The 22,401-nt window shown below is 42.4% G+C and overlaps 4 protein-coding genes across 4 annotated transcripts in view; 2 read left to right on the forward strand and 2 right to left on the reverse strand.

The window, feature by feature from the left end:
* The first annotated feature begins 443 nt into the window (after nucleotides 1-443).
* dguok (deoxyguanosine kinase) lies at nucleotides 444-3,954 on the forward strand. The gene is made up of 7 exons (XM_084551359.1): nucleotides 444-1,412; nucleotides 1,499-1,608; nucleotides 1,702-1,901; nucleotides 2,472-2,619; nucleotides 2,703-2,818; nucleotides 3,143-3,242; nucleotides 3,413-3,954. The coding sequence occupies exons 1-7, from the start codon at nucleotides 1,181-1,183 to the stop codon at nucleotides 3,437-3,439; spliced, it is 933 nt and encodes a 310-aa protein (XP_084407485.1). The 5' UTR covers nucleotides 444-1,180; the 3' UTR covers nucleotides 3,440-3,954.
* Nucleotides 3,955-4,393: 439 nt separating this feature from the next.
* On the forward strand, nucleotides 4,394-6,132 carry spaw (southpaw; the record flags this gene model as incomplete). The annotated part of the gene is made up of 3 exons (XM_084550644.1): nucleotides 4,394-4,679; nucleotides 5,073-5,878; nucleotides 5,980-6,132. 3 exons carry the CDS (start codon nucleotides 4,394-4,396, stop codon nucleotides 6,130-6,132), a joined length of 1,245 nt encoding a protein of 414 aa, XP_084406770.1.
* A 3,382-nt stretch (nucleotides 6,133-9,514) lies between these two features.
* LOC311493343 (eukaryotic translation initiation factor 4E-binding protein 1-like) lies at nucleotides 9,515-12,896 on the reverse strand. The gene is made up of 3 exons (XM_084551955.1): nucleotides 12,382-12,896; nucleotides 10,677-10,868; nucleotides 9,515-10,112 (listed from the first exon to the last, which is right to left on the reverse strand). Exons 1-3 carry the CDS (start codon nucleotides 12,515-12,517, stop codon nucleotides 10,081-10,083), a joined length of 360 nt encoding a protein of 119 aa, XP_084408081.1. The 5' UTR covers nucleotides 12,518-12,896; the 3' UTR covers nucleotides 9,515-10,080.
* A 3,707-nt stretch (nucleotides 12,897-16,603) lies between these two features.
* The window catches only part of ank1a (ankyrin 1, erythrocytic a), a 35,230-nt gene continuing 29,432 nt past the window's right edge, over nucleotides 16,604-22,401 (reverse strand). Inside the window, 4 exon segments of the mRNA XM_084551047.1 lie at nucleotides 16,604-17,002; nucleotides 19,427-19,567; nucleotides 19,859-19,942; nucleotides 21,952-22,300. Of these exon segments, the coding sequence (XP_084407173.1) occupies nucleotides 16,949-17,002; nucleotides 19,427-19,567; nucleotides 19,859-19,942; nucleotides 21,952-22,300 (628 nt within the window). The 3' untranslated portion in view covers nucleotides 16,604-16,948.

The raw sequence follows: 22,401 nt of genomic DNA on the forward strand, positions 1-22,401 counted from the left end.
CCCAACCCAACTTTCACTTTTATACTATATATTTACCTCATCCATGTGAAGATTTACCAAAACACTTCCGGTTTTACGGACAGACGATCATAATGTACGTATATGTATATACAGTCTATGTCTCATAGTTCTGTATTTTATGTTGCGTGTTTTTTATGTTTTTGTGCTAAGCAGGTTAAATCAAGCAAATGTGTATTTTTCCTTTATTTTCAAATGTATGAGGTCTGGTTTGTCAAAAGGCTTTTATTGCGAAAGTTCAAACCACGTGACCCGGAAGTGCTTTTCGTTGCTAACGTGATCTTCTGTTTTGGGCGTTTGAATTTGAATGGGAGAGGAGGGGTAGACATCTATACAAATTGCAACAAGAAATATCAAGGAAAAGGACCAGTTACACAAATAGACATGAGGAGGTTTGGTTTAACAGATTACGAATAGGACACACTGGTTTAAACAGTAATTTATTTATCATCAAGAAACATCCATCTGGGAATTGTGAGGTTTGTGGAGAGAGTGAAGATGTGGAGCATGTCCTTTTAAGGTGTAGAAGGGTTTCTAGGGAAAGAGAAATACTGAAAAGGGCGGTTAATACAGCTAAGAAAGTATTCTCCTTAGAAACATTATTGGCAGAGCCCAGGTCAGGAAACATAAATAGCTCTATAGTAGCATTCATCAAAGACACACAATTAGCAAGTAGGATTTAGAACTCTTTGTTTTGTTTTGATTATTTTGTTTTCCTATATTTTATTTTTATTTATTTATTTTCTTTTACTTTTATACTTTATTCAGTTTCTTAAAAACCCAAAATGAACTGCACCTCAGTCCAGCAGATGGCGGTAATACACTTTGAGTGTAAACTGCCATAAAATTCAACAGAAGAAGAAGAATTTGAATGGGCACATGCTGTTATGACACAGTCGAAATTTCGCAGACCCAGAAATATGCGACGCTTGAGTGTGGGTACGGGAACAGTTCAACCAATGAACCGGTGTTTATAAATATCGTTTTTAACTGAAATTTAACTTCACATGACTTTGTTTTTTTATGTAATGAAGAAGAAGGAGAGCTAGCTAACATGAACCTAACGCAGCGGTGATGTAACATTTATCAGCTGCTCACTAACAACAGAGACTTGCAGATAAATGTGATAGATCTTCTGTAATTGTACGTAAGGGCTGTTAATATGTCTGTGCTGTATCGATGCGTTTTACTCAATCGTGTTTCCAAATTAAAACAGCAGACAGGCTTAACTCGGGTCAGGACATTTGCACAAACGCAGTGGAAGACAGCAACTATCCTTAGTGCTATGGCTAAAAAGACAGAGAATCTGGGTTTTTCTCGTTCAGTGTGCCTGTCAAGTTCATCCAATGATGCAAAAGCTCGAGTGAAGAGAGTTTCTATCGAGGGGAATATTGGTAAGAGCAGTATAGTTGTTCACAACAAAATCAAACACCTTGAGCTGAGCTATGACTGATCTGCTTTATTGCATCTTAAATAACAGCTGTTGGAAAGTCGACCTTTGCAAAACTTTTGAGGTCAGCTTCTCCAGACTGGGAAGTGGTGGCAGAACCAGTCAGCAAGTGGCAAAACATTGAGAGCGGGACCTCGAAGGTGAGCACATTCACCTCACTGTCGTTTCACATGGTAAATTTAAAGGAGTGTGAGCTGACATGTCTTCCATCTCCCTGCTTGTGTGTTTGCCAGGGGTCAGATGCGTCTCCCCAGTCAACAGTCAACAACCTGCTGCAGATGATGTACCAGGACCCTCAGCGCTGGTCGTACACGTTCCAGACGTATTCCTGCATGAGCCGACTGAGGACGCAGCTGCAGCCTCCTCCGGCTCGCCTGCTCCTCTCAGAGGGAACGCCTGTCCAGGTGTACGAGCGCTCGGTTTACAGCGACAGGTGAGTGAATCAGGGCAGGACAGGAGACTGGAGACCAAATGGGGGCTCGACAAGGAGACATTTCTTGATTTCTTTCCGCCACTTTGAATGAAATGAAAAGCCTGTAAATCAAGACACCAGTCATGGCTCATATTTTAGCTTTTGTACCTTTTTACTTTGGCGGATGTTTTAAATGAAGAGTGCTTTTATCATTTAAGGACGTACAGTTTCACGTTGAGCAACATTTCCTTTAAGCACAGCTGGTCACAAATGTGTAGGCTGAAAACTGGATAGACTTTTCCTACTTTTGATACTGTACGCACTAGTTTCAAGCAACTGAAAATGAAATGAGGTTATAGGCTCTTTAATTACTTATCCCATAAGGTGAGAATGTTTTGATGTCTCCTTTAAGAAAACTGTTTCAACCAGACTGAGCCCAGAAGCTGGATACCTGCACCACCAACAACACAAAATCACACATTATCAGAGAATAATTCATTATTAAAGTTCTGACCAGGATTAAATTTGTATGAAACAGAAACTTTTGAGCATTTTGTTGGTATAAAATTCAACTCGAGATTGTTTTGTCAGATACATCTTCGCTCTCAACATGTTTGAGCTGGGCTGCATCAACACTACGGAATGGGCCGTCTATCAGGACTGGCACTCCCTGCTGGTGGAGCAGTTTGGACACCAGGTGGAGCTTGAGGGCATCATTTACCTCAGAGCCCCACCAAAGGTATAATAAGCGCACAGATATTTCTTGTTCTGTTGAGTGCACGACAATACAGCGACTCACGAACGATTTTGTGCATCTCTCAGAAATGTATGGAGCGCCTGGAGCGTCGGGGAAGGGCAGAGGAGAAGGGAGTGAAACTCGACTATCTGGATAAGCTGCACGTTCAGCATGAGAGATGGCTGGTGGAGAAAAGCACTGAGTGAGTGATAAATGAGATCACACGGCTGCGTTGTTTGTCCTCATCCCACCTTTATGTTTTAAACTGAAATGTATGTGTTTTTTCATAACCTTTAATGAAGACGTTTCATTCACGTTGTTTACATGTTGGCACGTAGCTGACGTATCTTGGTTATGGCGAGAATATGTTGTGAAAGCTGAATAACACCAGTGGTAAGATAGCCATTTTATGCAGGATGCTCTTCTCAGATTTTTTTTCTTGAGAATCACTCATTTTGCAGCTGTGAACAGATGCCGATCAGTGGCGTGTGGGGACATTTAGCTGACATTGCGACTCTCTTACCAGGATCCATTTTGAGAAGCTCAAACAGATACCCGTCTTACAACTCGACGCCAGTGTGGAGTTTCAGAGTGACCCAGAGGTGCGGGAGCAGTTTATTACAAAGGTACTGCGTTTATCTACCGTTTGGGCAAATAGCTGTTGTGCCAGAGTTGACCACGGGAGGGCACTGTTTCACCGTACGTTTGAGTCTTGTGTTAGATCTAATGCACTGACGCATTTTTGCATCTTGTCATGTTTAGTGTTTTTGTTCCTAAAGTGTCCTTTCTCACGCAGGTGAAGAACTTCTTCGATGCTTTGTGAGAAGATGGTCGTCGGCGGCCGTCAACAGATGAGACCAGTCATACCTCGTTTAGTCAAGTGTTTTAACTGACATTTACATACATGAGCCGCTTACGGTCAAGAACATTGAACATAATTGAACATTGAATATAAAGTCATTCAAAAAAAATTGTGTAGTCTCTACAGCACTATGTGAAGTACACAGATTAAGTTTGGGGATGAATGTGTTCTTTCTAATCATTCTACCGTTATGTTTTGTTACTGATTTGTTAGTTTTGAGTCACACTGCACATTATTACCTCTTAAACTGTACTGTTGATATCGACTGACATCTTCACAGCTATTCCTCTCTGTTACAGTAATTCACTTATTTATGTGATTTAGAGCAGTCAAGTTATTTAATAGGTTCTGTAACGTATAAGATAAATCTGTACTCGAACAATTGGAATTAAGATTTACTGAAAGTCTGGAACCAGCAAATAAGACATGGATGCTTTGTAATAAATAAAAATATGTGTTTTTAAATCTTCACCTCATCTGTCCATTTATTTTCTTGATTTTAGCAGTTGTATTACTCTGATCCTTATTCGCAATATTTGTTTTAAAGTTGTGTGACAAAATACAAATGTATTGTGTTATTTTTAATGGCAGATTTACATTTCAAAAGGATTAGGTTTCAGAATACACAAATGCAAAAGGCCAGGTAGTTAGAAGGGACAATGACCTTGGCTAAATGTTTTCTTTGCTCTGGCCCTTCTGATGTGCTCTGATGATCAGAGGGGCCGTTCAGATGCCTGGAGTGGTCAGGGGTCATCAAAGGGCAGCTGTCCACTATAAAAGGCCTGTCTGGAGCACCGTCTGCACATAGCATCATTTCAGCCTGAGACCAGCTGGAGGAAGGAAGGAAGGAAGGAAATCTTTGCCTCGCTCTCTCAGTCGTTCTTGTTGGAGTAGATCTTGAGGGTTTCTTTTAAAATGAAAGCCAGGGCCCTGACAGTTTTCTTTACACTCGTACTCTGTTCTTTTGGAGCCGTTTTCTCTGCTCAGAGCCGCAGGCATCACACAGGCCTCGAGAGCAGATTAGCATTCAGAAATCTGACGATGAATCATCGCAGCAGATACCCTCTGTACATGATGCATCTGTACCGCTCCTTCAAGGCCGCTGATTCCTTCTCGTCAGTAGGTGTCAACACCTTTACTACGCAAAGGGACAACCCATCAGCACGTTCTTCTGACTCTGTTTTAAGTCTGATGGCCAAAGGTGAGTACACTGAAATATAATCTTTAGCCTTTACATGCATCACTGGATAAAACGCATGCTATATGTTGTATGTATTAGTTCCTCCTCTGTGTACTCTCTCTCCTCCAGCAGCTCTTTGGTTGGTGCATTATCTGTGTTATCAGACCCTCCCTTTTTACAACCCAGCAAGTGTCAAAATGCTTATTCGACTTTAAAGGCTTGCTGTGTTTTATGTGTGATTGGGGGGTGTATATTAGCCCTCAGACGTCCTTGCACAGGGGGGTCCAATACACATCCTGTCCTGTTCACCTTCTCACTCCACTGTTTTGACATTTGTCCAGGGATCTGGTTTGCCCAGATTCTTACAGACTGCCGTGTGTCATTTGAGTTCTCATTTACATGTCTCGTTCTTAGGTTGCCATCAAGTGGGTGAAAGATGGGCAGTCACATTTGACATGTCATCTGTCTCTACTGGTGAGCTTGTCCAACTGGCAGAACTTCAGATCCGGCTACCAGCGTTCTCTTCCTCTAAACGTGCCATTGTGGATTTATATCACTCCCGCAACCAGAGCTGTAACCCGGACAGCACATCATGTCAGGAGGAGCGCCTTTTCTTGGGGAGCTTTGGCACCACACCCAGCAGTACAAAGGCTTCCTGGAAAGTGTTTAATGTGACTGCTCTTTTGAAATACTGGCTGTACCAGGGAGGTGAAGTATTGAGCCAAGAGGCCTCAGGAGAGGCTGAGGCAGACCAAGGCAGCGGTGCTGGCGATGAAAGGGAGATAACTCTCTTCAAAAACATGGGCTCAAGGCAAAGAAAAATACGTCATCCTACCTCAAACAGGGTCATGATGGTTATCTTCTCCAAACATAATGTGCCCCAGGAAGGCCACGCAGCATACAGTCTTATTCAAACTGTGGAGAACTCCAAGTATGTGACCATGGACAGAGTCAGCAGCGACAACCAAAGTCGACGCCACAAAAGGAACCGAATGGAGAGGATGCGAGTCGTTGGTGCAGCTGTAACTACTGTAGCCCCATCAGCAGAGCCGGTCCAGAGGCCTCTGTGTCGGAAGGTGGACATGTGGGTGGACTTTGACCACATCGGCTGGGATGAGTGGATTGTGCATCCTAAGCGCTACAATGCATATCGTTGTGAGGGAGAGTGTCCGTCGCCACTGGATGAGTCCTTCAGTCCCACCAACCATGCATACATGCAGGTAAGATGCTTTTCTAGCCCCACTGAACTCTCACAAATCTCTTACAAACATTCACCTGTTTTTGTGTCTGATCTTTATGTGAATTATTGATTCGTTTTCAGAGCCTCTTGCGACATCACCATCCACAAAGAGTGTCTTGCCCATCTTGCGTGCCAACGCGCCTCAGTCCGCTCTCTATGCTGTACTACGAGAACGATGATTTGGCCCTGCGGCATCACGAGGACATGATTGTTGAAGAGTGTGGCTGCCACTGAAGATCCCCCCCCCCATCACCCCTATTTGACTGCAGTTACTAATGACGGAGCATAAACCTGAACTTAAACTTAACTGTTTTGTTACTGTCTTAATGTAACCATTAATATTCAATTATCAAACCAGTCACAAGCTTTTACAATCAGTAAGGATGAGAATTGTTAAGGTGGAATGACTCGAAATAGATTTCATCCATACTGGGTGGTAGGCTCTATTATTTTCTATATTTAGCTATTATGCAAATATTATATGTTTTATCTATTTATGCCTTGTCATGTATATTCTGTACATAAAAGATGAAACTATATTAAAAAGGTTTTTATTTTGACATATGGGGTTTTGTTTTTTGTTGTCACAGTTCTTGAGCACTCCAAAGGTTATTTAAAATACTTGGCAGTAAACTTTTTTATATACATATATAAACATTTAAGGACACTCAGGGTGTTGTAAATTAAGACGTTTCAGAGTTTCAGTTTAAATTAAAAATGTATTTATGTGGTTAAAAACTGTAATTTGTGTTAGCTTTAAAATTAATATGCAGACTTACAGACACACTCTTTGTTCTTGATGTGCTTGGATTAACAAATCAGTTTGGGTTAACAAATGAATGGTGGAGGTTCAGTTTTCTCGCAGATACCCGTCTTAATCCCACTTGTCTTTGCTGACTGGTGAGCAGCTCACGGTTTAGTATATTTGCCTTTGTCACTTCACCAATCCACATCTTGGTTCTGTTACAGTAAACACATCATCACAGGTCATTAGCGTCTTCCCTGCCCAGGCTTCTTTTTGTTGATTGGGATCAACAGGCGCGCTGAGTGGAACGAGAAAAACCATACCATAGGTTGGATCAATGGGGCAGTAGTACTTGTTTATCTTGGGGAGGGGTGTAGTGTCAGGAAGCAGAGGTGACAAGGGGATATTTAGCCCCCCCAAACAAACAGAGCAATGTGAAGGCATGGACAGACTTCAGAAGCTACTGTGGAGGAAAGACAGGGTTAACTGGAACAGATCAGGTGAAACTGTTCAATCCACACTCCCAGACAGGACAAGACCAGACAGAGATCTCTTGTAGCTTTCAGTTTTGTTACAGCTCTATGTTGTTGTTGTTGTTTTTTTTTGTTTTGTAAAGTTATTTCCTGCTTATGAGTTATATGAAAGTAGGATCTTAACACTGGTACAAAAGCACAGTAACAGGAGCTAAGTGACCCATTCACATGGCAGTCGCTTCTGAACAAACTAACTGTTTCACTATACCAGAATATTTGGAAATACAATTACTGCTTAATTACTGTTAAGCCCCTGAATCACTACCAGGGTGTTCCCCTTGGTAGTGATTCAACTGTATGATCATTTTGAAAAATGTAGTTTGTGGTTTGGATTGAATTAAACACTAAAAGTGTTTCTGTTGTTTAGCCTAGCCCACTGATGAAAGGGAGGTTATCAAAATAATAGAAACATGTGTCACTACAACACAGTACAATTAAATATTACCACAAACTACAGCCTTCAAAACCACAGACAGCTCTGTCAGTTATTTCAAACAAATGACCAAATACCCAAACCTGCGTGAAGCTAAGAGTTAGCGCATGGCTCTTATGTTAGATTTAATTAATATTCACTATAGTGCACATAAATAAAGTTTGCTACATACTCTGCAAGAAGTGAGAAAGACCTAGCCGAAATGAACTTTGTTCTTGCTCACTGTCAGCCTGGTGCATCCCAGCCGTTCAGGCGCTAGAAGGTGGGTTTTGTTACCAGCCCTGTTTCCCTATTTCCAATCCTTTCGCTAGGCTGATCAGATGACGAGATTGTCATATTTAACAGACATGGACTTGTAACTAATCTAACTCTCTGCAAGAAAAAAGAAAGTTTTGTTCAGAAGAATTTACGTTTCTGCATAAAAGCCTGACAAATCCAACGTCCATGCATCCCCAGAATCCGGTGGTCAAAGAACACAAAGCTGACTTCTTGTGATCTTGCAGTATTTTTGCATTGAATGTCATCATGTTTTTGATGATAGCCCTGTAAAGAAAGTCCTAACTGTGTTCTACTGTCACTCCCTTTCAATACCGCACCTCGATGTGGCTTTAGAGGATTATTCAAATCGTTTGTAGCTAAATGTTTTCCACTTCTCTCAAAATGTCTTTGAAATTAATTTTTACAAATTTTGGTTCAGGACCTACATTTGCTCACAGGCTTCCGCTGCATAACAAATGTAGTGTTTTAGTGAGCTATATCCCAGACTGCAGCACTATAAAGGTGTAAGCAGTAAAATATTGGTTCTTCATCAATACTCTCCAGTGTGTGTGTGTGTTGCCTCCTTACAGGAATGAAATGGAGTTTAAGTCATATCAAGGTTTAAAGTTGTACAAAGTTCGCTTGGGCGAGTCGTTTATGGATGTCGGCCAGTCGTTTTGAAGACCGCGAGAACTTTGTTCTTTTCCTTGAAGTGAGCAAGAACAAGGAGGAGCTTCAGTGGATCATCCCACAGATATTTGATCAGTTTGGATCTAGTGAATTTGGAGGCCAGGTCAACACCTTGTGCTGTTCTTCATGTTTTTTTGAGTTGTTGCTAAACCGTTACTGTGTGTGTTCCTGTGTCAGGCTGCATCCTGCTGGGGATGGCTGCTGCCATCAAGGAGTGTCATTGCTATGGGGTGGGGGTGCCTGGTCTGGTCTAGGTGGGTGGTACATGTCTAAGTAACATCCACATGAATGAATGCCAGGTCCAAAAGTTTCTCAGCAGAACATTGTATCGTCACAAGATGGTAAATGTTATTTACTGATCAGCGTATAATCAGCAAACAGGTACTTGGAAACTCGCATCCTCTGCACCGTAGCTGTAACTCCTGTAACTCCACTGAATAATTTGAGTTTGTACCCACCTATCCTACTGAGGAAAGTCATATAGGAACATGGAGAACATTTAAACAGTAACAAATAATAATCACGTCCTTCTGTTCAAGCCCATCCGTCACTTCCCAGTGAACTTCAAATAATTTAGAAACAGTGAATCAACAAGGTGCCAGTTACAGACGTGGAAATGAAAATGTCAATTAAGGAAGGAGTTTCTCCCAGCTATGTACAGTTGTATATTGACCTCTCTTTATACAGTCCACTGGCTGAGGTTATCAGCTGCAAGTGAGCCCTTTGAGGAATTCCTCTGATACGACTTGTGCTCCATCAGGGAGGCGCAGGACGGGGCACAGGCTGCAGAGCAAGTCGTCAGATTTTTATCACTCCAAAATGTATATTAGCTTCTCACTTAACTTTAACGTGTTCATTGGTGAAATAACCAAACTTTAGTCGCGATCCAACATGAGAAACAGCTCACTAGTGGCACAAAACCGATGCACGCAGAAAAGAGAAGACAAAGAGAGGAAATGTTTGTTTTCATGGTGTTTGCTTTAATTCTTTTTGTCACCCTACAAACCGTGTGAAAATCTGTTTTACATTCGTTGTATAACACTTCAGGTGAAAAGCTCATTTTTTAGAGCACGACTGAAAAATCATAACATCTTGAGCACTTCAAGGCAATATCCGAAGAGAGGTGTCAGGAAAATGTGTGGAAATAAAAGCACGTGACAAAGATCCTTCTGGAATGGTTTTAAATTCAGATCTTCATTTGTGATCGTTTCTCTCATTATCTGAAGGATGAGGCATTGTTGGTGTTAAGTACGTCTCAGTGTTGGTTCGAAACATGTAGCCACTACAGGAAGGCACGCTTTGTCACACACAAATCAAGTATAAGCCACGAGGCAAACAGAAAAAAATAAATCATCACAGATTTTGTCTTGGCCAAAACATCCAAATAATGACTGACAAAGACAGACTTAAGGTCAATGAGACACTGAAGAACCTCCGTCTTCAGGAAACAGATGATGGGGGAAAAAAATGATCCATACTCCTGAGCCTCTCTTCACAGTATCGTAATACTTGGTCAGCTCCGCCTATATGTCCATTTCAAACTGTGCGTCATCACCTTGAAAAGACAGACACAGACATTTCATGAGCAACAGAACATGCAAGGTGTTAAGTGTCATGTCAACATCCTTCTTTGTAGTATTTCAGTTCATCTTTATCACAAACAATTAAAAATTTGAAAACATAGCACAGATGGCTCTTCAGCTTGCTTCCAAATCTTTGAATCTCTGTGGATATTTGTTTCTGATTAAATTTAGTGCTGTGCACAGCCAGAAAATAATTATGACAGGAAAGTGCTGTGAAAATTGTGGCAAACACAAATGAACAGGCTGTTCCAAAACAGTTAAAGAAGGAACACAATCTCAGACTGAAATTACAAATGAAACCGCACAAATGATCTTCTTGCATCATGTTTTCAAACCTCCAGCCTTATCAGCTGTAAAAAACTCAGGATGTCAGTGATGTACAAACCTTTAAACTATCTGATTGTACATAGTGACGCATTTGAAACAGCTGAGGTTATATCAGATGATCTAATCAGAGCTGGATCCGTCAGCGGCTGCAAGTATTTGGAACTAGGACTCAAATCTTTCACTTTGAACGCCCGTGTCGTTTGTCCCACCTGCAGCGCTACTGTCCGGTGCAGCGATGTTGTTGTTGTTCAGTAGTTCTCCATTATGAGCCTTCTCATTGACGTCTTTGGAGGGAGGACTGGTCACCCCTGGAATGTTGGGCAGGCCTCTCGGAGGAGTCTTGGTCACCGGAGAACTGCGACACTCCAGCAGGAACTTTCGGTCGTAGATGATCCTGGTACCTGAACAGGCAGGGAAGAAGAAGGACGAGCGTCGGAAACGCAGCAGTGCTAGACCAGACAGGACACTGACATCACACTCGTGCTGGCTGATAGGCATCAGCTGCCGCCGTCGTTCTTAGCCATCCATCACATTGCTGCCGGTGTACAGCGTGTGCTTTTTAACCTGACCTGATTACTCTGACAGTGCGCTGCGTCAATCATTTTATGTGTCGTTTTGATTTGCGCTCATTTCGCAATGCTGTATTATTATTAATCAGCACGAATCAATATACAGCAGTGATGATATGCACACAGACACTGAGATGGTCATCCTTGGTAGTGTTGATAGAGATGCAACTTCCACAAATGAAGTTTTGTTGCATATTCACCATTTAATTTTTTTAATCTGAAAACCTTATTTTAACATAAGGAAGGTGCCTCGTATGATTTTATTTTGGTTGCATGAAATTTTGCATATTTGCCAATTTGCTGTCCTATAACCTGCTTCACTAATCTGTCACGTCGTTAGTTCCAGAAAACTGTTCTGGGAAGCAGACAGTGCATATATGATCGTTTACCTCTGCGATGTTTACATTTCTGGCAAGATGACTGTAACTCCTACTTGTGGTGGTGCATCAGTGCAAATTCAAAACAAGACCTCATCTCAGTTCTCAACCCCCCACCCTTCTCGTCCCTCTATTTTCTGCAGTTCCTCTCCCCTTCTTCAAAGTTTGCCCCTTTCTCTTGCGTCTCACCCCCTTGGTTCTTCCTCGTCTGATCATACATCACCTCATTCAACCCATCGCTCCATCTATTTTCCTCAAGTCTTGTCAGCCAATAAACTTCTTTGCATTAACTAAAGTGTGATATATATATATATCTGTCAGATTGTCGAAAACCTAACTATTTTAAATTGCACATTTTTTTACTATTCCAATTGCAGTCTTGCCTTCAGATGTGCATACCTTGTAAAAGAATTGACCTTTCAGAGATTAATAAAATGAGCTGTGCTGCACAGATACGCCCTTGAACTGAACTTTATGAACTTGCACCGGAGTTTAAGCAAGCCTCTCTGGGGAGAGTTTTGCATCACCGGGTTCAGGTGCAGCTTCTGTGGGCAGACACAGCAGTGGCAGTGGGCTTCGATCACGTGACCCAGACAGCACGAGTTTAAACCACAACCTGCAGCTAAGCTAGTGGCAGTGAGACTAGATGATTAAAGTCACGACAAAAGCCCGAAACAACATCTAATTCAACGAGAAAGCAGCGAGCATAAACATGGCACTAGTGTAAAACATCAACTGCTTTAATTCCCCAGAGTCACATTTTCTACATGCCTACTCTTTTGTCAGAATAAGTTAGCTAGCGTTAGCAGTTAGCTCGAGCGGAGCTAACAGCTGACTGAGTGCAGCCGACCTCATGGTGCTAGCTCCCTGCACGCACTCTCAAAGCAGCACTTTAGGGGATACTTGTTGTGGCCGTGGGTGAATGCACACACACACAAATAAATATAATGCGCAACAACATTACGTACCACCCGGGGTGGTGCTGAACAGGGTCCCTCCGGGAGTAGTGGAGTAGTCGTGGGGCATGTGCTCCGCGTCGTTGATGGTGACTCTCCTGGACGACGGGATGGTCTTGGCAGTTGTCTTCTGGCAGTCAGTGGACATCTTCGCTCCGCTTTAATAAACTTAAACCAGCTAACTAAATATCATTAAACAGGCAGAAAGTCTTGGTCTCAAAACAAAGCCTCACCGTGTTGGGGGGGAGGGAGGTTCAGCTTTGGCTCAACTGAATGTCTACTTTCTGATACACACAAATAAATACCTCTTTTACAAAAGTGCAAATCATGGAAGGTAGTATCTAAATATGTCACATTACAACATGCACACTCACTCACACACACACACACGCGCCGTGTCCAGATTCTTTGTTAAAAGGACCTGAGCACACGTCCCTCTGCTTCCACTCACCCTCTACATGCACACAAAAACAACAGACAGACAGACAGACGAGCTGCAGGGGAAATGCTCCTGACATGGACAAAATGAGCCTATTCCGCCCCCTGCTGGCACACAATGTCGGTGCAATGGCTGCACAGAGCCATAATCACATTAAAGCGTTTCTGCATGCATATATTTAACATGTCACAGCCATAATAACCAAAAAATAAAATATGACCCATGAGCCACCAGTTTCATTCAACTCCTGGCAAACACATGCAGTGTCTGCTGCTTTTGTAGCACTGCATTCATGTTATAGATACTGAAAATGGAAGAATTACTGTATCCATATGGTGGAGACACTTGTCTATTTATATGTAACACATCTGCAGAGTTTCAAAGAGTCGTTCTGCTTATTATGTTTAACATTTCCGTCGATGATCAGCAGTACGCACGAGAACAGACGAGGCGAAACTCGGTACAGCTCTCGTTTTGCAAGCAATTGCACACGGACGATCACACAAAAGCATACACACTGTGCACAAAGACATTTCATTTCTTTATTAATTTTTGTAAATGTTGAGCTGGTGTACAGAGTAAGTGGTCAATAGATGTCCTCGGATTCTGATTGGATTAAAAGGCTTTTACATGTATATTTTAAATCCATGTTTGTCTCTCCATAACAATAAAAAAAAGCAAACAAAAAAGTTAAAATACCCACAAGACCCCTATTTATCCCCAGGTTGCAGGCATTACCCAGAACTCAACAGTCTCTTGGTAGCTACAGCTGTATGATGCTAAAAGTACATCCATAACATAACTAGAATCCCAGTTGACAAGTAAGGGTGCATAGCATTCTAAGTAAATATATATATATATATTCATATATTTCATATATATATAGCCTTTTATGTTAAAAACATTTTCTGTGCATGTGCGCAGTTGCATTCCTTAGTATTGAGTAATATGCTATTGCGTTAATAATGTCTTCAATCCATTCTAAAGGAATATACATGTATTCTCTAGTTTTTGCAACAGTTAATATTTTTGCATGAACTTGGTGCATGGTGTCGTCTCAGTAGTCCCCCAGTGCAGAGCTTTTCTGTGTTTCTGATGGAACCGCTGATCCCTGTGCTTGCACCTCGTCGGACTCTTTTCCCACTGCGTTCAAACCGTCACCATGTGGAAGCCTGAGAATCGGCTCAGTCTCGTATTTGGTAAGAGGGCAGAAAAAGATCAGGGGAGGGCTGCGTTGAGGGAAAAAAAAAATGCTTGTCATCTTGAAAGACTACCCATCGAAGCCACTAAGCGTCCTTCTAGGTTTTGTCATCAGGTCCCCCCTCTCTCTAACATCTGACATCTGCAGGGGATAGAGAAGTGACCCCTGCTTCAGAAACCAACCCAAGCATACCATATAATGAGCCCTTAAATGATATAAGGGTTACTTCGTACACTGCAGTGCATTTTTAATGACATCTAACTTTTTCAAACAAGATTATCATAAAAAAAAAAATAATAATCAGACGAAGGGATAATTGATAAAACGCCAAAAAACTATTTGAGGCTTCGCTCGTCAAAACTCTCCTTTATGTATGTTTGTGATGCAATGCGAATGAAGTCATATGTATGGTATTCAACAGCAGAAACTGAGTTGAAACAACAGAGTGAATACCCTATCATCTACTCTAGTACAGAGCCAACACAGATGACTACTTCATAACAAGACTCACAGGATACCAAGACTTTACATTCATCATCTCTGGCTGTGAAGCCAAGCTAAACACTTATTGATGGGTGCTTATTGCAATGTTTTTTTTTCTTTTGTGGCTAACATATATTTTTACAATAAAGCATTCAGTGTCAAAAGAAAGCATGTTGATATGATGTGAGATGGCACGCTTATTGAGGTAAATCAACTTTAAAAAATACGTGATTCAGAATTATTACACACATAATCTTTGTCCATTTGCAGTATTAACTTCCTGTGATATTATCACAACTTTGACATGTCCCAACATCCAGGACTAAATATGTGATATTAAAATCACACAAACACACACACACACACACACACATGCGTGCGCACACACACACAACAGGATTTCTCTCAAGGTGCATATGAACGTCATTAAGGTTTAGAAACAGGTTGAACACGGCTACATTCCCAGATGAGAAACGATAACAGACTCTTTGCAGATGGGATAACCGGCATGACGTCATGAAAGTCGTTTGCTTTTCTAAAGAGGCATAAAATGTGGGATACTAATGTACTGACATCATTTCTGAGCAGAGTGAAGAGTACTCTAAAGCTGTGATAAGCAGACCGACAGTCCGAGTTTAGGAAGAACATAAGCTGTGATCGTAAAATCCTCCCCATTTTCTTTCTCTCTCACACACACTCACACACACACAAGTGAACAATCCTTTCCTTTTGTAAGCAGTTATTGCTTCTTCTGAAATACATAGACAGTAAATCATGACACCAAAGAAAAGAAGTGTGAAACTAGATACGTGTTTCGGGAAAGGCCAGGCTCACAGTTCCGGGTCAGTATTACAGTTTCTCATCACAGTGATTGGTGACTGCTTTTGCTACGCTCCAAAGAACTGCCAAGGAGACAAACATCGAAGCTCAACACATCCTCGACCCTCGACACAACACTCGACGCTTTATCTTTTACCCAGTCAAACCAGTGCTACATTATTACCAGCATTTCAGCTACTGTACCTAATCTAATGACATCTTCTGGTGGTGGTGAGATGATCTATAAGTGCACCTCGTGTGGCCGTACTGCATGAGGAGGTCAAACAGACACAGCTAGGAGCTGAAGGTGGGACCCTGCCCCCTGCTGGAGGGGGACAGGACTGCTACATCTACTCTGAGAGGCTGACTGCGGAGGTGAGGCGGGATGAGAGGTTGAGCGTAAAGAGAGGTATTGGGATTTTGGTTCAGACAACATATCAACACAAAGCTCACAAGGATACAGCACAGCGGGGGACGAGAAAAGGCAGAGGAGTGGGATAATCTTTCACTTGTATCTCATTGTGTCCCTCTCCACAAGGCAAACCACTCTGAGAGGAGATTGGAGAGGCAGGTTCACGGCAAAAACCTGCCTCTCAAAGCTTAAAAAAACAAAAAATAAATCCCCACAGTACACCGAATGACTTATAGCATAGCTTCCCTCTACGGTTTGACGTGTCAAAAGCAAAGGATGAAAGCATGTGAAAAGCACCAAGAAACAAACAACTGGACGCACATAAATCCAACGTTTAAAAACAGGCAGAGCGACACAACATTTGCATGTTCTTGTACCCACAAAGATCTCAAGATATATAGAATAATACAGGTTCTGACCAAAGCGAACCAAACAAGAAAAACAGGGAGGGAGGCGGGGGTGGGGGGGTTCTTATGTACCTGAAACAGCAGCATCAGTGGCATCGCATAGGGATCTCATGACATAAACAACACACGTAACACACAGTCACGTAGAGCATTTTAGTGCATACAGTATTATGTACAACACTGATATCCTTGGGTGATAATTGTAGCTTTACTGGACTTAGAGAGCACTGGGGCAGGTTTGAAACTAGTTGGTGAGGCTCTTAGTAGGAAGAGTGTGGCATGGAAGGAAGGAGAATAACCTGTTGCCTAGAGATGACGTAATTCTCAGTATTTTAGTCTCTTTTTTTTTTTTTTTTTGGATTGATAAACTTTCCCCATTGATTTAGAAAATGGGCCAGTGGTTGACCATAGCCTACATTGCATGCCTGTCCCATACAGCAGTGTATCCTCCCCATCCCTCCCCACCCGTGTATTCCCTCAGTATTTGTAGTTAAAGACAGGCCATGCGGCAGCAGTCACTCATGCTGATACAGATAACAGGAAGCACGTTTGGTTGCTAGTTTTTTTTCTTCTTTTTTTTTTGTGTTTGGTTTTTGTTTTATACGAAATCATGCTTCTAGCCTAGTAGTAGATGTTTTTTTTTTGTCCACGGTTTCTTTAAAAAAAAAAAAAAAAGTAATAAAAACTACAAGTATCCTTGTCTTCTGGTGCGTGCTGATAGTCGGCGTAGCCACTGTGGTCGTCATTGTGTCTGTTGCCGTTCATTTTTATCTCTCTGCCTTTTTACGTGTGGTCTTCCTCCTGTCAGCTGCTGCTGGTCATGTGTCCATGTAGGATGGTTTTGGTGAAGGGGTTGAATCCTGCGGGGAACTCTGTGGAGAAAGCGAAATGCATCGATTAAGGACTCACATATATTTTTTAGCACTTCACAGAGCAGGTGGCATGCAGGCTGGAACAAGCAAATGTGAGTGTTTTTTATTATTTGAACTACCTTTTCAACCGACCCTCATATATTACCCAAATTCTACCTACCTATATCTTTATTTTTTACCGTAACACTCTGCAACACAACGCATTAGTTCTGCAAAAGCGTTTAAGCAAAAATGGTTGGCATAAGTGGTTTAATATTCAGCAGTGAGTCGCTTGAAATATCAGTAATGGTCATGGCCTTTGCGTTAGAAAGGGCAAGTTACACACGCGTATGCACACAGACACACACACACACACACTCACGCGCACACACTGCAGTGGCTCCGATTCTCTGGAGAAGTGGCCTTGCAGCTTTGACTTTGAGGTCTGATTCTTCTCGGTTTGTGTTTTGCTGAGTGCACATTGTGCCAACCGTTTTACAGCTTGTCACAACATGCATGAAGAAAAGATCTGACCCTGTACACAGCAATTAATATTAATGACGAGCTATTTGAATTGTATTAGTGTCCAATGTCTGAATGCACCATAGGACACAAATTAAACAAAACAACAGCAAAAATAGTTGTGTTTCCATTACTTAGTCTTTCACAAATATAACTCCTTTGATATAAAATTGTCAAAGCATTTGCCAGTAAGCAAGCGGTTGCAATTTCTATTTTTATGGATATGTCTTCTTACTCCATATCACTGCTGGATTAATACTAACTGAAACTGTCCAAGTCAGCACAAATTCTATATTAGAAAGATCTGACAACATTTATTTTAAGTTAGTGACTAGTTTTGCCAGCACTTGGTATTTTCAAATTTGATGCTTTTATATTTTTTTTTGCTGCAAAAAAATAATAAAAATACCAATAACGAGGCACACATCTTATTTATTTTTTTTTTGTGATGAGTGTCATTTTGAAGATTTAAGTGTAATTTTGCTGTGCCAGCATCACATTACATATCATTAGTATTGAATTAAAGGTACAATCAAATGCATTTAATCCAGAGAGACTGGATTAAATGGTCTAGCCCACAGGTCAGATGAGGCACTGTGGGTCAGTCCCGTACCTGCGGGGACGCAGCACTCAGTCTGCCTCATTGCTTAACTCTCCGCAGACTGGCACATTTCACTATCTGAGCACCTTTCTTCACATCCATATCGGGCTACATCGGGGGTAAGGAGGATGACAGCAGAAGAGGCGCAGGGATTGACAGCAGTGGAACAAGAGGTTGGGGGAATATTAGTAAGGCAGAGTAACACAAAGATGGAGAAAGATGAGAATGGAAACCAGGAATAGACCAGGAGAGGAACAAATAGCGTCAACGGGAAAAGAGAGGACAGACATACAGGGAGGACAACACAGGAGATGTAAAAGAAATGTGATACAAACAGTGAAAAGAGAGGAAAGACAGGGAAAAAGAAGGAAATTATGTATAAACCGTCAAGCAAGGACAGAAGTGATGGGTGGCAGTTGGAAAGACAAGTAAGACAATGCATATGTGTCCAGATTAGTGTCAAATAATATTCGAATAAACATCTTTCTAAAATGGATGAGGATAATCCACATCAGACAATAGCCAAATTTCAAGAAATTTCAATCAGAGCAATTTGTTTTGTTTGTCTTTTTTTTTTAGGTTTAATGAAATCTCTAGTAGTTACCTGGTCTGGAGAACCAACTCAATGACCGTAAACAATATACGACCCAGCTCTGATTAAGATATTCTAGTTGGTTTGAGTGATAAGGCACACAGTCACAATTAAAGGACAAGAAACTTTAATGAAAGAAAAAAGACAGAAGAGGTACGCATTGATGGGGAGAGAATGGAAAATATAACCAGTGCAAGAAACCACGGTCATTTCATTCGGTCCTTAATGTACAAGGAACAAAAGTGTATGTGCGGCTCAGTGATGGCTAAAATGATGAAACCGTGCTGGTGGTTTGTGAGCATCTCAATCAAAGCAACAACACCAGAGAAAAGTGGACTCATTTGCAGAAGATGATCATGATGGCTAGATTATTTGGGTGGACATTAATGTTACAGAAGGTCAGCAATCAAGCAATAAACCAGTCACACTCCTTTCTATATTCTGCAGTGATTTAGCTCTGACACACAGTAAAACAGTTCTATTCTCTTTAAAGTCATGACCACTAACAATCTGTGTTTGTGCAGGTTAAGCTACATAATAACTGTCAGGGAAAGCCTTACTGTGGCACATATAAACTAGCTACAACATGGATTTCAATCAAATTCATCAGATGGTGTTCAGCCGTATCATTTCAGATCATTCAGTCCATTTCAGCTCTACGTGCTCCCTGCACACCTACTAACGGGAGCTCCAGGCGAGACAGAGATCTGCCTGCAGATCAGAAGCCCACCTTGCTGCTGTCCCGACCCAAGACGGCGTAGCTCATGAACTGCTCAGCATCACCCTCCAGCTCGTTGGCGTCCTCCAAGCTCACCTCCAGAACCCCCTCCTCACCTGAACCCTTCCCTCTGCGCACGACCTTACGCACAATCTATCATGTAAACACACACAATCGCACACAAGAGGAGGGTGGGAGAGGGTGATGGGTGAAAGCAAAAAGTGTGGATAAGGAAGTGAGAAGACTGATTTGTTGAAATATGAAGGAATGTTGATGGGAAAAAAAAATCTGTCTTTTTAAAAAACTAAATATATCCATAGTGTAATGTCATTATAATGATTATTAGTTTAATAATCATTGTGTGTGAAGATGAGTATTGTGACTCTGAAATAAGGAAGACAATGGCTCACTTCTGTTTAAGAATACGGTTTAAAAGTAGCTCACCTTTTTTGTGACAATATTTCCATGTTCATCCGTGAACTGTTCCTCGCTTACGTGCTCTCCGGGAAGATCTTCAACCTCATCACCCTGAGGACAGAAGAGCATTTGTATCCTTAGATAGTATTTTTGAAACCATAAACTGTTGTCTCTTTTTGAATTGTACACCTAAAGTAAAGCATGTTAAAGTAGCTTTTCTGTCACAGCCACGTTATCTGCATGCCGCGAATCCCTCCACAAACAAAGAGGAGCAGAAGAACGACAGATGGCTGAGAGGTTAGAGGGTTGTGTGTGGGATCCACAGTGCACACAAAGGTTCTCTTGGTGGCACTCGTAATTACTGTTCATAAGATTTACGGCAACACAGTTATAGCCCTTAATTGTCTGCAGTATGCCCACACGGCTATCGACATGTTCACAGAAATTCCAGTTGAGCTAAGATCAAGGGAAGGGAAGCTGCCTAAATGTTTGACAAGTTACAGAAGGAGCTGGACATAAAGTAAGAAGGAAATCCCACAATGCCTAAGAGACGTTGGATCTGACTCATAGTTTTTGTTATTGTGAATCCCATTTAAAACATTTCCCTGTCTCCACGGTGTCCTGCCCACTCCATTCAACAGCAGTAAAACCAATCACATAATTAACTGTATATCACTCTGGCACCGTAAACCCTTTCTCCAAATTTCCACGTGACTCTCCGTGGCCCTACTCCTTATACCTTGAGAATGACTCTGCGGCGGACCACTCTGGTGGTGACGTTCTCCTCTTCGTCAGCTACCCCCTCTACCTCACCGAGCTCATGGTCCAGCTGAGCGTGTATGTAGGTGAGCACGGACCGCACCGAGCCGCTGGCTATGTGGAGGACATTCTGACAGCTGATTACCAGAAAAGCCAGCAGCACGAAGCTGAAGAGGAGCTCGGTCACCAGGGCCCACATTGCCCCACTTTGATCCCCAGCGAATCAACACAGTTTGCACACAGCAATGCCCGACTGCTGCTTCAGTCCCTCAGCCTTCAGTGACTCCTGCTTCCCACGCAGCACTTTTCTCAGCTGAGAGAGAAGGTAACAGCTGCAGCCCCCCTGCCTTTTGTTACTGCTTTGGTCAAACTAGTGTTGAGTCTTTCAGTTCATATCTGTCCTCCATTAGCTGGGGCAGTGGGCCCTTTTCCCCTCGTCTCTATTCCTTCTCCTTCCTCCTGACAGATCAAGAGTAACCAGTGAAATATAACCAAAAGCAACCTTGGGAGGTTCTATTCTCACCTCTCTCACCCTCTGACCACGTGACCAGTGGGCTTTAAATACCTCTGCCTACACCTCCAGTGTGGCTCTGTGTCTGGTTGTAAGAACACTAACAAACTTCACTCAAACACAGACACAATTATGCTGCACGTGCTACCTCTAAACCAAGCTAAAGTGGGGATTTTAAACACCAGTTTGATCCACATACAGTATCAAGCCCGTACCGGCTTTAAAAGCATCACTCTATTTTTGTTCTCACACAGTTTCACAGCTGAGATTGCCCTTTACAGTGCGATGTGTCTGTGGTGTGCCAGAGAGTTAACATGTGGGAATGCTGGGGGTGGGGATCACGTAACATGAGCGGCAGAGTGCTATATTTGACCGGACATGCTGTTTGTGCCCATCTTGGGCCGTAGACCATGTGTGTGTGTGTGTGTGTGTGTGTGTGTGTGTGTGTGTGTGTGTGTGTGTGTTGGTGGCTGTGTGTTTATGTTTGCTGTTAAGGTTCCAGGATTTAGTCTGCATAAATATAAAGTCAAGTCACCTTGATTTCAAGGTGTGACTTTGAGTAGTGTCAGTGAGTCTCTAAAATGGGAAACAACAAAAATCAGGGGGAATTTTTTTTGCCGTAATTTTGCTCTGCCAGCAGTTAGCTGTTTTATTATACATCCCAATATTTTTATGACAGAAACTGCCTTTTAAATGAGGCAGTTTCTGTCTTGGACGCCGACCGATTGACATTATGAACCTATTGGATAAATGACCACAAAATGTTGCACAGACATTCTTGGTGCCCACAGGTTAAGCCCTATACTGACTCTGACGCTTCAATTTTGCGTGGAAGGAGCAACACACTCACCTGGCCCTTCAGGCGCACATCGTCCCAGGCCCTCAGGTCTGACACCCTGTGTGGAAATCCCAGACCCTTCTCGAATGGCTGGGTACCTCTGAAGTGCCCCCGTAAGAGCTCAGAGTGCCCCATGTCCCTCACAGGCTGAAGCAAGGCCTCCTGGGACACACAGGACTGGTCTCCGTCCACAACATTACGTACTGATGACATCATGGTCTCCATGGCCTGCCTGGGATTAGGCTGGCTGCCCACCCAAGCCTGAGTAGGGTCAGTGACAGGGACCCACCCCGGGCCTGTCTGCTCCTGCAGGTATGAAAGGAAAGAGCCTCCTCCACCTCCGTTTCCACCATTACCTGACCTGAAAGGAGATCAGTGGATCAATGAAGAGGTGTAACATGACAGCTTTCATAACCCCTTGGTGATCACTTCCTCTTCATAGAATTTTCACTGACATGCAAT

The sequence above is a fragment of the Chelon labrosus genome (genome assembly GCF_963514085.1).
Source record: "Chelon labrosus genome assembly, chromosome: 9".
NCBI lineage: Eukaryota > Metazoa > Chordata > Actinopteri > Mugiliformes > Mugilidae > Chelon > Chelon labrosus.

Excerpts from the sequence above, each read along its gene's own strand:
- LOC311493343 (XM_084551955.1), bottom strand. The coding sequence starts at position 12,517 with ATGTCCACTGACTGCCAGAAGACAACTGCCAAGACCATCCCGTCGTCC. Across the intron at positions 10,869-12,381 it reads GTTCAGCACCACCCCGGGTG|GTACCAGGATCATCTACGAC; the intron begins GTACGTAATGTT and ends CTGCCTGTTCAG. Across the intron at positions 10,113-10,676 it reads ACCGGACAGTAGCGCTGCAG|GTGATGACGCACAGTTTGAA; the intron begins GTGGGACAAACG and ends TGTCTTTTCAAG.
- dguok (XM_084551359.1), top strand. The coding sequence starts at position 1,181 with ATGTCTGTGCTGTATCGATGCGTTTTACTCAATCGTGTTTCCAAATTA. Across the intron at positions 1,902-2,471 it reads CGCTCGGTTTACAGCGACAG|ATACATCTTCGCTCTCAACA; the intron begins GTGAGTGAATCA and ends TTGTTTTGTCAG. Across the intron at positions 2,620-2,702 it reads ACCTCAGAGCCCCACCAAAG|AAATGTATGGAGCGCCTGGA; the intron begins GTATAATAAGCG and ends TGCATCTCTCAG.